Below are 18083 nucleotides of genomic sequence, written 5' to 3' on the forward strand. Positions count from 1 at the left end.
ATAATTGAGAATCTGGGGTAGCCGGAGGTGGTGACTCAGTTTACACAGTGGCTCCTGCAGGATGTTGAACTGGATCCCTGAACTGAGTGTGCTCATCAGACCTTGGGTCCACACAGTGGAGGCCAGCCCAGAGACATTATTGTGTGTTTCCAAAGTTTTGTGTTGAAGGAAAAATTGCTACATCAGGTGAGAGTCCGGGGCTTGCTACAGTAAAATGGAGTGTGAGTGGAACTATATCAGGATCTGGCCTTTGCCACCTTGCAGAAGCACAGGACCTTCAAAAATGTGACTTGCACCTTGGTAATAGCAAATTTCTGCTATAAGTGGACCTTTCCCTTTGGGCTGTTGGTTATAATAAATGGATTGCATACAAAGGTGTCATCACTGGAAGATGCTAAGGCCCTGCTGCAGAAGGAGGGTACTGAAGTGCCCGCAGCAGGTCTGAGTAGCACAGCGAATAGTGGGGTTCCACTGGCAGAAGGAGGCCTAGAGTGGAGCCTGTCATTGGTCCCTTGAAGCATTAGCAAGGCCCATTTGACTCGGTACTGGTGGCCATGACTGGCTGGGTCTGCTAAACTTTGTTTGATACTGTTTTTACTGTCTCTACTGGCTGATTTAAGTTGATGTAACTATTCTGTTGTAGCTTGTAGCATGAACAGGGGGGGGGGGTAGTGAACATGTGGTGTGGGGGCTGAGTGAGTGGATGGGTTAGTTGTATTTAGGTGAAGCAGTATGGAGGGAGGATGAGTTTCTAGAGTATTGATAGATTGGGTATGGTGGTGAGTAAGTTGGAGCGGGGTAGTTTGTGTGCTTCAGAGGTCTGAAGTTGGCTGTTTGTTGCTGTGGTATGGGCTACTCTAGTGGGGACCTGGGGAAAGAGGGATAGGGGAGCTAACTCCTGTAGCAGGATGATTTTGTTGCCTGAAATCTAGATGATGGACTCATTTAAGGTGGTGTCATATAATGTACGGGGCCTGAACTCACCTTTTAAGCAGAGTGCTTTTTTTCAGGAGTTGACGAACACGCGGGCCCATGTGTGTCGGTGGCTTCACCCTCGGGGTAGGGATTTCATCCATTATTTTAGGGTTCATCAGTCCTGGATCAATTATATTTTTATGGAGCTGGATCTGTTGGGGAGGGTGCAAGCTACTGGTATTCAGATGACCTCTGGGTCAGATCACACCCTTGTTTGGGTTATGTTAGCAGATACTGGTTGGGAGGCACGGGTGAAATACTGGAGACTGAATGATAGCCTGTTGGATGGTCCACAGGTGGTAGACCTGGTGCTTCAATACCTGGAGGATTATTTGCATTGAAGCTTCGCCATCTGCGGTATGGGAGGAGTTTAAGGTGACTATAAGGGGCCATCTTATTTCTTTGGTGGTAGGTCGGAAGCACCGGCAGAGGGAGGAGGTGACCAGACTGTGCGACCGGTTGGCCCACTTGGAGCAGACCCATAAACATTAACCAGTGCGAATAGATCTCCTTCTTCAGTTAGTTGAGGTGATTTGGTTGCTCAGGAGCTATGAGGTTGAGAACCTTGCCTTTAAGCTGGCATTGCTTAAACAAAAGTTCTTTGAGTTTGGCAATAGAGCTTGCAAGTTGGTAGCTCATAGTTTGAAAGTTTTTAATACCAGTAATAATGTCCTTTAGATTAGGAAAGCAGATGGGCAGGTCACCCACAGAGAGAATGAGATTCGAGAGTGCTTTGTGGAATTTTATTCCTCATTGTATACCCCAGAAGGGGAGCGGCAAGTGGAGGACCTTACTGCTTATCTGGACTCTTTGACATTGGGGCAGGTGGCAGAGACCAATGCCCATAGATTGGATAGGCCTATTAAGGCTGTCAAGCTCCAACAGGGTCTTTGATTTATGCACATTGGGAAATCCCTGGGGCTTGATGGGTTTATGGTCACATTTTATCGTACATTAGTAAATTTGGTAATCCTGTCAATGTTGGGGCTTTTTAATGCCTTGGAGGAAGGGGATCCCTTGGCAGGGGTGACTGTGATTCCTAACAAAGGCAAGGACCAATCAGTGTGTGGGTCATACCGTCCTATTTCCCAGTGGGGTTCAGGTGGGGGTTCTCTCTACACTGAAAGCTGCTGCCAGTTAAGTAATATTAAGAGATAGAGCCTAAATGTTTTGAGCATAAAGAAGGTTTTTAAGTAAGGAAATTTCACAAGAAAAGTATGGATCTATGACGATTTGCACATTGTTGCTATATGAAGTTGTAACAAGTAGTGTTTGTGCAGTGCATTTTGATGCATTCTGAAGATCCTAGAAATCAATATTTAAACATCTCAATACTATAAGTACTATAAACGAAGGAATATACTATACGGTTTTGTGTCTACTCTGTTAGTTTATGATCACTAAAGGATTATGTGCTTGGGACTATATATTCCTATGGGCATGTCTAGTGTTTAGTGTTTCTAAATCATTAGCGAGCGCAAAAAAACACTAACGCACTGTAGTAAAAGACCCCCTGAGATAGTGGATATTGCCAAGGAAGCTGTCATCCCTCCCCCCATCACTAAAGTTTATTATCTGCCAGGAGAAAAAACAGGAGGGCCGAGAGAAAACGTCTTTTTCAGATGGCTTGTCCATGGATAGCCTTAACTTGACACAGATGTTAGAGACCTCAGAGGAATTTATCATGATAAAATCTACTTTTCTGGTCACATATGCCTTAGAATAGTCTTTCAGAACATATCTTTATATCTATTTATATTTTTTTAGGAATAAAGACAAGATTTTTCTGGGAGGGAAAGGTGTAGGTTTTCCATAATATTGCAGCTACTCAGAATGAAAGGAAATTATTTCTTTTGATGCACTAGGATGTACTGGTGATAGGCGCTGGTGTTTTCTAATTATTATTGATGGAAATAGCTACTACCTCTTTTATCATCCAGTAGAGTTAAGATGTTTCTCGGATGACAAAACTTCTACCAATAATAATGCAGACCTTTCTACCGCCAACAATTGAGAATGCTGACATGATGTTATGTAGCTTCAGTAGGTTATTGCACTTCATAATTGCTGGTGTTTAATACGTTTTGGTGGCGATGGTCAGTGTTTTAAACACCAGCTGCAGTATTTACGTTAATACATATATGTTACATTGCTAAAATATATATATACTAGTAAAAAAGGCCCGTTTCCGAAACAAATGAAACGGGCGCTAGCATGTGTTTTTTTTTTTCCTGTTGAATATTAAGGGATATAAGTGTTTTGAAAAAAGCCAAACAGTTTTTGTTAAAGTTTTATTTGTTTTGTAATTGTTCATTACATTTGTAACATTTCCTTGTAAATGTGTGGATGGTGGTCAGCGTTTGTTGTGGAGTGGGTGGTTTGGCTGTGGGGAGCAGTTGGAGGATGGGGGGGGGAGTGCCAGAGTTTGTTTGATATTGTGTGTCTTTTAATTGAAAGGGGGAGGGATGGGGGATGGAGAACTGAGAGTGTTTTCGTGCTGCGAATCCCAGTGCAGTCATGCAAGTGCTGAGGAAGTAAGGAGAGTATGGGGGGATGGGTAGTTTGACTGAGATTCGGGAGGGGTTCGTTCTGGAAGGAGGGGTAGAGGGGTTGTTTTATCTGAGGAGGCTTTAATGCCGGTTTCAGTTTGCAAGGGGGGGGCGGGGTTTTGACTCGGAGGGGTCTGCTTTTTTTTTTTTTTTTGCTTATGCGTCAGACATGTAAGTGCTGAGGTGAATCATTTCGTGAGGGTTTCGTTCTGGGAGGAGGGTGATTGTTGTCACGGAGGAGGATTTCATGCCGGTGTCCGTTTGCAAGGTGGGGGGCGGGGTTGTGGCTCGGAGGGGTCTGAACGTTGATTATGCCGGCAGCACATACCTTCCTTGAGCAGGAGCACAATAGTAATCTCCCCCCGCCGCTGTCACCATCAATGATGTTAAGTGCTCGTTTGTGCTGCTTTTTCTCCTCCCTTATTCTGATGCATTTGTTTGTGATTGGTTCTCTACAGCTGAATGCTCCTCCCTTTTTTCTTCTGGGTTTTCGTTTGATAGGTCCCTGTTATGTCGCTCTGCGTTGTTTTTTTTTCCCTTTTTCCTGCCCTCGTCGTCATCACGTTTGATGCGAGGGCGGGGCTGGGAGGCATTGTCAGTGGGATGGCTTCACCACCATGAACTTACGAACCCTTTATCGTTGTGCTGTGAGTTCAGAGCCTTTGTCCTCAGAACGTTCAGGGTGCGTTTTATTATAGTAGATATGCTGCTGACCACTGCCACCATAAACCATTTAATTTAGCCCTGCTTTTCAGTGCAATTAAGGGGCTTTTTTAAATGATATAGCGGATGTATTTCTTTGGAGATTGTTGTGCTTTGTTTCTTAAGGTGAAGGCTGTACTTCACTGTATCACATTTATAACTGCATATGATTTTTTAAAATCTGTTTTGTAAAGTGGTAAAGGTACGGCATTAAGTTATTTATGATCAATAAGCAAAAATAAAATCATCTTACCATTGTTACCAGCCAAAATCACCTTTGCAGATTTATCAGTACATAGTGCTGTCAGAGGAATGGCAGAATATTTTGTGACAGGAACAACTGTTTTCAATAAAATCCCCTTGAATAAAAGCAACAAAACAAAACATCCCTTGAGAATAAGCTTCATATTATTTGTTACAGTACATCTGTGATGGGCTGCAGTATTACAAATGCAAAATGCAATTAGTGCTATAGCACTTGTGGACTTTGAACACTGAATGCATCACTGACGGGTCCTTTTACAAAACAGCAGTAAAAAGTGGCCTGTGGTAGTGTGCGTGCATCTTTTAGGCACGTGCTGGGCCACTTTTTACCGCGGCTGGGAAAAAGGCAATTTTTTAATGGGCCGGGAAATGGGCCTGTGCTAATATTAAAATTAGTGCGTGCCTATTTACAGCCTGAGCCCTTACTACTACCCATTGACTTACAGGTAAGGGCTCACATGCTACCCAAACAGTAACGCACTGCCGGTTACCATTGGGAACACCCCCCGCGGTAGAAAACAGAAAATTATTTTCTACCATGGGATTCAGCATGTGCCAAAATCTGAATTACGCCAGGTACACCCACTACCCCGGCAGAAGTTCCAATTTTGTGCATGCTACTCACGCGTTAGCCTTCTCGTTCCTTTGTAAAAGGGCCCCTCAATGAATTTGACTGGCAGCATTTATTGTTACCCTTGTGAGGTTCCTGTCGACACACTGAGATCAAGATTAACAGCATTGTTCTCAGTCTGAGCTGTATTTCACAAAATGTTTGCAATCTTCACTCTATTGATAGTCCTTGTTTGAACATTTCACTCTAAGGAAAGCAAAGGAGAAAACTGTTGGGTCAATATTCAAACCAGCCAGAAACGGCTCCTGGCTGGTTGCATCACTTGTTCTGGGCTAACTGCTAATTTTCAGTGGCAATAAGCTGAAAATAATCGGTTAGTGCTGAACTGAAAACCAGCTATTTTGGAGGCGTTCTGGGGGGGCACTTAAAGGCCAGGTTAACCGCATAACTAAGACAGCATAAAACTCAGTCCTATCTTTATGTGGTCAGCAATAGCTGGTTAAGTGCTGAATATCTCGGCTATGTGTTAGCCAGCTCTGTAAACCCGGAAATGTAATGTCAATGCCCGGACATGGCCCAGCATTGAATTTCTGGGTTTAATGTCGGCAGCAGTCAGTAAAATGCTGATCTCCACTGGCTGAATATCAGGACCTGGCCTTTCACTTTGCTCCTATGTAATAGACTGGCTATGACCCAAGGGTCTAGGTTGTGCTACATCAATCTCATCCAAGCACGTAACAGTAAAAATAAAGGGGATCCATTTTCAACAGGTTCTATGTAGTTAACTTCAGAGTCAGCCACATAAATCTTTTCTTTGAAAAATTTGGAGCTGGTTAATGGAAAACCTTTTTCCAGACAAGTCAATGTCCAATTACAATTGAATCATTTAGGAAGGGCAGGATCTGAGCTGTTTACCTTCAGCTATCAGCAATTTTCAGCCACTCTTCAGATAAGTTTGTTTAAGAAGGTTTGCATAAGTAGCTATCCGAACCTAGATAACTTACCTGTTTAAGTTTAGGATCACATATACAATGGTTCTACTTTAACAGGCAGGGCTGCAGAATATACAGCAAAATAAATAAATAAATAAATGGATAAGCCACCTGCTTGTCTTTGGGGTCCTTTTACTAAGGAGCGCTAAAAGGTGGCCTGCGCTAGCCCCAACACAGGTCTTTCCCATGCGCTAAGGACACTTTTACTGCTGCCAGTAAATGGGTGTGTGGCAATTAGCGCGTGGGCACTCGCTGATAGTATTTTATAAGTGGTAACACACACAACTTATAGAATACTGTTAGTTACATGCATTGCAAGGCACACACATAGGCGAGCCCACTTACGCTAGCCATCAACCTGTCATTAGTTGTTATGCCTACCTTCTGGTGCGTCTTTGTGCTACTATTCTTAGGTGCGTCCATAAGCCATTGCAGAATTGGTGCTAAGCTAGTCCCTTCTTGGCACCTAAAATGTCAACTTACAGAATTGTCACCTTAATGTGCATGCTAAAACATCATTTAAGGCTCAATTTTATAACAGGACACTTATGCAAGAAGCCTATAAATGAGCCAATTTTATAAGGCAACATAAGTGCCTGAGTGCCTCTATAAAACAGACACCTAGATCAAATTTGCGGGTGACACAAAGTATTCAAGTCATTAACCTACACTTGGAAAATGATGCAGACACCAATGTCTACAACTTCAAATCATTCTTGAAGGACTGCAAACTAACTACATTCTCCAAGGGTGCAACTCATGAAAAAGGCCATACATTAGACTTCATGATGTCCTCTCCTAATAGCTTGATCAGTTCATTCAATGGGAGCCAGTACCATGGTCTGATCATGATATCTGTATGTCAAGCTTAAACAGGCAGAAGTCCTCCAAACTCATCTCCACCAGAGGTAAAATCAACGAGGTCAATTTCTGGTCTGAGCTAACAGATTCCCTCTCTACCTCAACTACTACCATGGTTCGATCAAATCCCACTGTGATACCAAGGTGAAAGCCATACTTGATAAAATTGCTCCATTTACCACTAGAAGGTCAAGATGTCCAGAAATTCACCATGGTTTATAGAGGAACTATCCATCTTAAAAAGGGAATGTCAATGTATTGAAAAGCAATGGGGAAAGAACAAAGATACTACTGATAAATCCAAATGGAAGTCAGCCTACTGAAGCTACAAAAAGAAGGTAGCTGATTCAAGACGTCAGTACTATAACAGCCTAATAGGTCAAGATGATCTGGACAATAAAACACTTTTTTCCTTAGTTAAAAAAACTAGCTTCCACTAATGATGATAAATGTTCATAGAAAACATGTCTCACCGCCCAAGACCTAGCTGTCCTTTCGCTGGGGGGGGTCACGCTGCACCTAGGGGGGGTGTCCTTTTGCCGGGGGGGGGGGGGGTCACGCTGCACCCAGGGGGGGGTTTCCTTTCGCCGGAGGGGGGGCGCTGCACCCGGGGTGGGGCGCATCGGCAACCCGCCCCGGGTGTCAGCCACCCTAGGAACGCCACTGCACCTAAAGCAGATGGAAGCAGTCCTGAACAGTCTAAGAACAGCTGGATTAACAGCAAATCCTAAGAAGTGCTTCTTAGGAGGACAAGAAGTCCAGTACCTGGGGTATTGTGTGCAAATAATGTTGCATTTGCTGGCCTACATCCCTTCCCTACTACCTGGGTTTTTCCATTACATTCCGTAGGGAAACATCCTTTCCTCTTCTGGTGTGTTTGAGATCAAAACTCAATATGTGAGCATGCACTGACTCAGGAAATGTGCACACCACCTGCTAGTATCACCAAGCCCAGCACTGGCCCACTACATAAATATCTCAGTGTGCCACTGCAGGCACCTATTAGGATATAAGATTTTGGGAGAAGATAAAAAGCATGTGTATGTGGCGCTAAACAATCCTTTACGATGAAGGCTGCCAACTGCTTGATAAATTAATCCAGATTTGCCTGACATGTTAATCCAGTCTTGGGTTTGCCCCACTGCATGCAGGGAACCTGTAGTCTGATTTTCTTATTTCATTTCCTAGGAAAAGTAAAGCTCCACGCATGCAGTAGGCTAAGCCTATGGCAGGATTAACCTGTAGGGGCAAATCTGGAGCTAGCTGGAATCTTTATTTGTGGCAGATTTATGGATTATGCCGTCTGTGTGCTCTGAACGTGTTTATTCTAAACTTAACAAATATCTCTGTGAACAAACTGAACAGTCCCCTTTAAACAGCTGCTATATGAAATACTCTGAATATTTCCAGAGCAGGCCTTTGACAGGGGTGGACAAGCTAGGCTGCCACCCAGAATGCCAAGCCAAGAGGTGCCAGAAGACAGACATAAGAAAGGGAGTTAGCTAGACAGGTGAAGAAGGCAGGAGCACCATATTCCCCAGCGATGGTTATGTCTGTATGTATTTGATCTCCAGAGTCAAAAATCTAGTAGGTAAATCAATCCCTATATAAGAAGCACAGGGATGCTTAAGGTCTTGAGCCACCTTAGGCACTTATGTTTGTTTTCTATGAAGTTATAATGCAGAGACATTACCTGAATGTTCCATAAATAAAGAAATCCATCTTCATGAGCAGAAGCCAGAATGGGTAAACATCTGTGTCTGTGTATAGATACTAATTCTGATGTTGATGATGACATTCTTTCTATTTCCCAATGGTCCTTTTCACCTTCATCTGTTTTGGGATATGCCACATTCATGATATTTCATTTTGATCATTATAAATCTAGTGCCTGATATTCAGCCAGCCACGTTCGGGCATTAGCGATGAATATCCAGGCATATGCAACCACAACCAGATAAAACCTAACCGGTTAAGTGTGATATTCAGCACTTAACCAGCTCCAATGACCTGCACAAAGATAGGACTGTGTTTTATGTGATGCTATTTATGTGCTTATCCTAGCCAGTTAAGTGTTCAGTATTGGCACTTAACTATCTTATAAGTGTCGACTCCACCCCCAGAATGCTCACAATGTAGCTGGTTTTGGTTAGGCTCCAATCAGGCATTTTCAACAGCACTATCCAGTTAAGTGCTGCTGAATATGCTCAGTTAGCCCTGGACAAGTGATTTAAATAGCCAGGATCTGTTTCTGGCTGTTTAAATCGCTTTGAATATTGACCCTGTAATTTTTAAGCCCAAGCCATATTGGTTTCAAAAGTGAACATTTCTATTCAGGGTAGTGCATAAAATAATCAAATGACATAAAAAGTGGCACACAGGTGTGGACTAGTAATGACCCCCCTCCCCCCGATATCTTACTTAGAAGAGTTATTGATCTTACCACTCAGGAAATAGCTTTCAACTGGTTTAGTTCATACTTAAATAACTAAACTTTTTTTTTCACCTATTCTCTTTAATAGTTACCATATTCTCTCTAATAATAGCCCGGGTTATTATCAGAAACACTGGGTTTTCTGAAGTCTAGGGCGAGCTATTATTGGAGGCACTTCATTTTTTTAGGAAGCCTGAAATTGGTAACACAGATGATCTGAAGCAAACGCAGGCACTTGAAGCCATTAGTGCAGGTATAGCGCCCACATTTACTGGTGCACAATGATCAGAGCTGATGAGTGAGTGAAACAACGAGCTTACAGGCTCTGAATGCAAATTGCATGCAAAAGAGGGTTTCCTGCATTCTTTCCTAATACTTAGTGGACAGTACGCCAAACAAGGGCGCTCCTCCCGTGGCAAAATCTAAACCACCTCAGAGCTGGCATTAGGGTTTGCTGAGCAGGAGAGGAATAGAGGAGACCATCCATCACATCATGGATGGTCCAGTGGACCCCAGATCCCCCATCCCCCAAGTACATAAAGACCTAGAGGTCTGGTGTATCCCATGCCCTAAACATGTAAGGGCCTGGAGGTCTGGTGGACTCCCAGACCCCTATAAATATAAGGGCCTGGAGTTCTGGTGGATCACCAGACCCCCAAAGATTTAACCCCCAATAAAAGTAAAAACCTTGGTAGTCTAGTGGGACCCTCCTCCCACCTCCAAAGGCTAGCCCTGAAGGTCTAGTGGTGGACTCCCCAACCCAATCCTACCTTTAAGAAGGAGGAGGGACTAGCTCTCCCTCCCTCCTCCTGCCGGGCCAGGGTCCCTCCTCAAAATGACGGCACCCTGCCCTGCCTCGTATTTCCTGTGGGCTCTAAAACAATACACTACCTAGTGAGAAAACAGAACAAATGAGACTGCTATTGATCTCTACACAGATGCTACAGCAGAATATCGCACATTAGTCGCATCTGCAAAACACTGACAGACCCTCAACAAATATGGGACCACAGATCGATAACAGTGATATGAAGTCAAAAAACTGAACTGGAAACCTTAAGAAGGTACGTAGGAAGGGTTCCAGGTATAAGAGGAACAACAGTGGGGAAAGGGGACAACCCTGTCGTATACCCCGTTCAATGGGAAAATATCAAGGTTTGGCTCCATTAACCAAAACTGACACACTCGGGGTATGATAAAGAGTGCTAAATGCCCAGTAAAACCATCCCTCTATCCCTACATACCATAGTGATCGAAAGCTTTTTCTGCATCCAGACTTACCAGCATACCAGGTGTCTGGGTAGATTGTGCATGGGCCATTGCTATCAAGACTTTCAGAAAATTGAGTACCGACTGATGACCCTGAACAAATCCCATTTAAAAGTCACTAATCAATGTGGGAAGAAATGCCAACAACCAGTCAGCTAAAACATGAGCTAATATCTTAATATCCACACTGATGAGTGAGATGGGTCGGTATGAGGCAGGGTCAGAACTCAATTTTCCAGGTTTTGGTATTTGTGTGATCAAGGCCTCATTCGTTCTTGAAGGAAAACCTCCATTGTCAATTATTGTAGCAAGCCAATAGGGGAGCAAAATGCTCTAACCTTAATATTTTATAGTACACCAGGGAAAATCCATCAGGTCCCGGAACAGTCCCCGTTTTAAGTGTTCTAATTGCTTTTTGAAGTTCCTTAGCCATAAGGGGTGCATTAAGGTTATCTCAGTTGCTCTGTGACAATTGAGGCATACCCACACCTTGCAAATAGTCTAACAAATCCAGACTTGGTTCGTGAGGTCTAGCAGCATAGAAGGACGAAAAATGCTGGTAAAAAATGGGATAGTGTGTATACATGCGTTTAGCCAAAGCATATTTCTGTTCCAGGTGAACTATTCCCTGGACCAACTTATGCTTTCTATTAGCCACATATGATATTATATCACCCCGTAAATCTGCTTTTCAGGTGTCCCAAAAGAGGCCCAGATTATGCACATGCTGTACATTAAAACCAACATAGGCCTCCCATTTTTCTTTCAAATATTTCTGAAAATGAGTATCCTCAAAAAGATAAGCTGGAAATCGCCATGCAGGACGATCCCCAGATGTTTGTCACCAATCTAGGTCCACCCAGAGCAGGGCATGATCCGTAATCATTATGGGGCCAATCTCTGTCTTATTTACATGATTACACAAAGACTGAGAGGCAAATATATAATCTATACGGGATAATGTACCATGTGCCTGGGATATGTGTGTTTAGTCTCTCTCTGCTGGATGAAACATCCTCCATATATCTATCAAACCCAAAGAGGTGCTCCAGTAGAGCAGACGTGGTCTACACCCATTTGCGCACTTCCAATAGAAGCAGACTGGTCTATCGTGGCATCCATAACTTGGTTAAAGTCTCCCATTAATAACAAAGGTATTGCAGGATCTCACAGACCTACTTGAACCAAGCGCATGAAGAAGGCATGTTCATATTGATTTGGAGCATAGACTGCTAAAAGACTGAATTTGCATCTGGGAAGTTTTATCTGTAACATAAGATATCTACCAAAATCATCACGTAGAATAGGTGTATCCTCAACAACAGTGATTTCCTAATAAACACCACTATTCCTGCTTTACACCATGGCGAGGAGGAGTAATAAACCCCCCACCCCCACTCACCCTCTGCTGAATTTTTGGTGTTCATCATCATTCAATTTAGTTTCTTGCAGACAAACGATATCTGCCTGGTATCTATTTAGTTGAGCCATACCCGAAACATTCCAAGATAGAACTCTTAGTCTGTGTTTAGTAGCTAGGCTCTAGTCTGGCTCCCCAAAGTACCAGTGCAATCTTTAGCAGTCAACAGGCTGGCTTGCATCTGACCAGGTCAAAGCTATAAGTTTGCAAAGTTCGAAGTTGAACTTGGCTTACCTGACTATCATGGTTCCTGTTCACAGATAAGTGGTGGATGTATATGCAGTCAGGTGTTGCTGCTTCCTTTTGGACCTCTTTAACCTAGCTATGCCCTGAGCTTTTATAATTCCTGAACCATGCCCTCCTTGCTCCACCCCTCCCATGTCACTTCCCCCTTGGGCAGGACTATGAGTTTTAAGGTGGTTCTCACACTATGAGACACTATTCTTAAGGGGAAGTGATAGCATCCTATAGACTCTGTCACTCATCCTCCCCTTCAGCTCAACCATGCCCAGTTGAGCACCTTCCATATCAGGGTCCACCTCCTGAGACAAAAAAATTAGCATTTGCATGATCTCGGCCTGCCTGATGTTGCATCTCAAAACTGAAGGACTGGAGGCTAAGGAACCACTGCATGATGTGTGCATTTGACTCCTTGTGGCAAGCCAGCCACTTGAGGGGTTCATCATGGCTCATGATGAGCAAGAAGTGCCGACCCAGCAGATAATATACTGGAAGATCTCCAAGGCCCACTTGACAGCTCGGGCTTCCTTTTTAATCACTGCATAGTTTCACTCCCTAGGTACAGCTTCCAGCTTATGTAGGCCACAGGTTGTTCTTCACCGTCCACTTCTTGGGCTAAAACTGCCCCAAGACTGACATCCAATGCATCCATCTGTACCACAAAAAGCCAACTGAAGTCCAGGCTGACCAGCACCAGCTCAGAGCAGAGGGCATAAATCAGGGTCTGGAAAGCAGCGTCCATTTCAGACTCCCAATGCACCTTCTCAGGGGCCTTCTTCTGCAAATCTCGGTAGTTTATGTTATGCAAACAAGCTTCTCTTGTTCAGCAATGGCACGAAAAGCAACATCATTTCTGACTTGCATTTTTTAGTGTTGGATGGTGTGATGTTACCCTGGGGAGATGACGTCTTCAGGAGGTTACTTATTAAAGAACAGCAATGGATTTTTCTGTGAGACACTATTTACTAATGGTCTTAATAGCGAAAATGAATGGAATGCTGCTTTTTGAAAAAGACAAAAATTTTTGAATCAGTAGTTCCATAGAAGAAAAAATTTTATTGGATACAATGTTGTAGTTTTATTGGCTACTCTTACAAACGAAATTTTATTGGCCCAATGGTTACCTGTTGGATATGGCTATTTTTATTGGTTCTTGTAATATTCAAATATCTTGGTGTTATTTGTCATTTGCCAATATGGTGGTACTGATAAGTGTGTTTCAGTTCGGTATTCCAGTTGCCTTGGCATAATCTGTATTATTTTGATGTTATTAAATAACGTATTTTCAAATTAATTATTTTTTGAGGTGTTTATAATTTTTTTCATACAGAAAAAAGCACAACTGGGCCTTCAAGACTGGGACAGCGGGAGTCCTTTATTGGTAATTGACCCGACACGGGCCGTGTTTCAGCATAGACAATGCCTGCCTCAGGGGTCAGAGTATAAAATCAAGGTGGGGAACTCCGTGGAAGCAGATATAAGGTCTTGTGTATAATTCCCCAACAACAATAGAGCTATGAACTCCTATGTAACGCTTCGACTGACAGCATTACAGGGTTAGTGTTACCTAAATGAGTGCATGATTTATTCATATACTAGCCATTAAGCCCGTAAAAACGGGCGAGTACTGCAGCCCTCCTCTCTCCCCTGGCCTCACCTCGTCCACCGATCCTCCCCCCCCCCCATATCCAGCAACCCTCCTCTCTGCCCTGCTGTCACCCCATGTCCAGCAACCATGCCCCCTCCCCCCTGCCCTCCCCCCATGTCCAGCTACCCTCCTCACCGCTGCTCGTCCCCCCTCCGTGCCGGGCCCCCTGCACTGACCTGACAGCGCCTCTCACCTTCGTGTGAAAGCACTGCAGGCAGCAGCAGAGCGCTTCCACACGGAGGTGAGAGGCGCTGTCAGGTCAGTGCAGGGGGCCCGATATGGAGGGGGGTGGGAGCAGCGGCGACGACGACGTCCGGGATGGGTGGGTTGGAGGTTGGTGCGCCGGCGATGTTGGTTCTTTTTAACTTTCCAGGCTCCAGCAGCAATGGCAGCGTCCGACTCCATTTCCTTCTCTGTTCCGCCCTCTGACGTCATCACATGGACGCGAGGGCAGGACAGAGAGGGAAGTCTGTACTGCACATTTGCAGGTGAGTCGGTCACTTGCTATTTATATGTTTGATATTTTTAAGGATATTAGCTAAAATGTTTTTGTAATCAAGCCTTTTTTTTGGCTACCCAATCAGACATATCTGACACCTTGCCACTTTCCAACCTTTTACTGAATTCATACTACTTTGGTTGTTTACTGGCTGAAGTCCTGGTGCAGCACATTTTAGAATCCAGATTTCTTCTAACAGTATATACTGTATTTCTATTCTTTATGGAACCCCCTGTTCTGTTTGGTTGGTGATCTTTCTTCCTTAAAACGAGACTTTGCTATGAACCAAGGGGATAAATTCTATGTGATGCCACATAAAATTTAATAGCAAATAAGTCTCAGTGACCTAGTAATTTGAATTTTGTGTGGCTGACAGACATTTGATTTGTCATAATAAACAAACAAAAGGACAAAAGCCACTTAAAACTAATTTACATAGCTCTATTACTCTGCTCAAGGTGCCATTTTGACGAAGGAACTTTTTTCTAGGCTTAAAGAACTAAAGTTCACCAGAAATATAAGATCAGCTGTACCCACCTGGAGAATGTCCTTCAATAATTCCACTTGTCTGAAAACACAGAAAATAACATGAAAATGACCGAAGACTGAAGAAAAATGTAGTTACAGGCTTAGGAAAGTTTAATTCCCTGTTGACATCAGTTACACTGAGGATAAGCACTCTGTTTTTATAGGTCAACCAGACTAATTGTCTTCTGATTACCAATTCTTCATACCTGTGTTATTTGTGCTTTAAAATATCAGTTTTATCGCCCAGATTCTATATAGTGAGACTGAAATCATGCGTGCAAATCCAGGCATATTCTGGATTTGCACATACAATTTAATTACTTAACCAGCCAATCAATGCCGATAATTGCCACTTAACAAGCAAATATTGATACTAATTTAGCATTAATTAAAATTTACACACACTTGCTAGGTGTACTCTGTAAAGTGGTGTGTGTAAATTCTAATGCACACTGCCAAAAAGGGGGCATGACCATGGGCATGGAATAAGCAGACAGTGGGTGTTCTGAAAATCTATGCGTACGGTTACAGAATACACCTGCTCCACACCTAACTTAGGCACCGGTAATCTACACCAAGATTTACTTGGCGTAAATGGACGCACCTAGAGTTAGACGCAGGGATGGCCATATAAACCATACCTAAATCTAGGTGCAGTTTACAGAATACGCCTAGACAGAAATATTTTCGGCGCTGATTTTTCAGGCGCTTTATATAGAATATAGTCCTACATGACCAAAAATTCTTCATCCCTTGGACATATAGGGCCGGATTCAGTAAATGGTGCACAAGTATGGGAGCTGAAAAAAAAATCATCACCCAGCGATATTCTATAAATAGAGCTCTGGCATGAGCATTCTTTATAAAATAGTTGGTTGTTCAATTTTGCGCTCAACTTTGGGCGTGAGGATTTACACGGAGACCAGATGTAAATCCTGGTGCGCAAGTCGGGCATGCATCCATGGTATTCTATAATACTGGGCATAATTTTCTGGAATGCCCCTGACCCGCCCATGCCCCTGGAAATACCCCCCTTTGCAGCTGCACATGGATACACTTAGGTGCTATCCTATAACTGAGCGAAGTGTATTTTCATGCCAATCTTCAGTTTCAGCCCCTTTTCAGCACCTTGCATCTGTTAAAACGCTTTTCCACGCCAAACATTGGGCGTAAAATTAGTGCCTAACTTTAGGCACCATTTATAGAATTTCCCTAATACCCCTTAATTCCATAAACTTGGGTGCAGAATTTTGCAACTAGTGTGCAAAATTGCACGTGCAAGTTACAGATCTTCACCCAGTGGCGTAGCAAGGGCGGGGCGGCGGGGGCGGTCTGCCCCGGGTGTCACCAGAAAGGGGGGTGCCGCCGCTCCCGCTGCTCTTCTTCCTGGCATCCTCCGCACCAGCCCTTTAAAAATAAATTGCCGACGCGATAGCGAGCGCAGCACCTCGTGTGCAAGTAAAAGAAGCGGATCCGATCATCTCATTGGGCCTTCCCTCACTGTCCCACCCTCCTCTGATGTAACTTCCTATTTCCTCTAGGGCGGGACAGTGAAGGAAGGCCCAATGAGATGATCGGATCCGCTTCTTTTACTTGCACACGAGGTGCTGCACTCGCTATCGCGTCGGCAATTTCTTTTTAAAGACCAGGTGACAGAGAGAAGACGAGGCAGGGTGAGGGTGGGGGACAGATGGGGTGAAGGTGGGGGGACTCGGATAGCAGAAGGGACTGGGTGGGAGACAGATGGGGTGAGGGGGACTCGGATGGGCAGAAGGGACTGGGTGGGAGACAGATGGGGTGAGGGGGACTCGGATGGGCAGAAGGGACTGGGTGGGAGACAGATGGGGTGAGGGTGGGGGGCACTTGGATAGCAGAAGGGACTGGGTGGGAGACAGATGGGGTGAGGGGGACTCGGATGGGCAGAAGGGACTGGGTGGGAGACAGATGGGGTGAGGGTGGGGGGCACTTGGATAGCAGAAGGGACTGGGTGGGAGACAGATGGGGTGAGGGGGACTCGGATGGGCAGAAGGGACTGGGTGGGAGACAGATGGGAGAAGGGGCATGAAGCTGGAACTGGGGTCTGAAAAGTGGGCAGGAGGGAGAATGGGGTCATGCCTGGGGCAGGGGTGGATGGGAGAAACAATGGATCTGGAACTAGGGGCAGCCACTGGTGGGAACTGGGAGCCGAAAAGAGGGGGCAGTGAGAGAGGGGGGATAGATCCTGGATGGAATGGGGAGTGAGAGGGAGGGCAGACCCTGAATGGATGGGATGGGGAAAGAGAGAGGGCAAATGGTGAATCGAAGGAGCAGAGAGAAAGGGCAGACAGTGGATAGAAGGGAGTGAAAGAGCAGACAGTGGATGGAAGGAGGCAGAGATAGAGGGCAAATGCTAGATGGAAAGGCGAGAGAGAGGGCAGATGGTGGATGGAAGGGGGAGAGAGAGATGGCAGACTGGGGCAGATGGTGGATGGAAGGGGGAGAGAGAGATGGCAGACTGGGGCAGATGGTGGATGGAAGGGGCAGAAATAGAGGGCAGATGTGGATGGAAGGGACATTAGAGAGGGAAGACACTGGATGGCAGAGAAAGAGCGAAGACAGATGCTGGATGGAAAGAAGACGGTGAAAAGATGAGGAAAGCAGAAACCAAAGACAACAAACTGTAAATATATATTTTTATTATTTTGCTTTAGGATATAGTATTGTAGCTGTGTTAATAAATGTTTGTAAATAGAACATGTAAATAAGGTAATCTTTTTATTGGACTAATTTTAATACATTTTGACTTAACTTTCAGAGAACAAAACCCCTTTCCTCAGATCAGGATAGGATACTGTAACAGCACTATACTGTATTGACCTGAGGAAGGAGATTTTGGCCTCTGGAAGCTAAATGTATTAGTCCAATAAAATGGTATTATTTTATTTTCTGTATTTGTTTTATTTCTATTTGTTAATTTGTAAAGTGGTGATTGGTATTTGTTAGTTTTTTCAAATTTACATCTGCTGTCTTTATATTTTGCACAGTACTAGGAGACATTTTCTGTTTCTGTGGTGTTGCATTGTATGCAGAGTCTGGCATCGGGGGTTCAGTTTAATTTTTGTCTAAATAGAAAGTTTATGATTACTTATTCT

General features: G+C 44.1%; 1 protein-coding gene across 1 annotated transcript in view; it reads right to left on the reverse strand.

The window, feature by feature from the left end:
- The window catches only part of WDR64 (WD repeat domain 64), a 205136-nt gene that overhangs the window by 56279 nt on the left and 130774 nt on the right, over positions 1–18083 (reverse strand). The window contains 3 exon segments of the mRNA XM_030194685.1: positions 4480–4585; positions 8608–8747; positions 12878–13055. Coding sequence (XP_030050545.1) covers positions 4480–4585; positions 8608–8747; positions 12878–13055 — 424 coding nt within the window.

The sequence above is a fragment of the Microcaecilia unicolor genome, chromosome 3 (assembly GCF_901765095.1).
Source record: "Microcaecilia unicolor chromosome 3, aMicUni1.1, whole genome shotgun sequence".
Taxonomy (NCBI): Eukaryota; Metazoa; Chordata; class Amphibia; order Gymnophiona; family Siphonopidae; genus Microcaecilia; species Microcaecilia unicolor.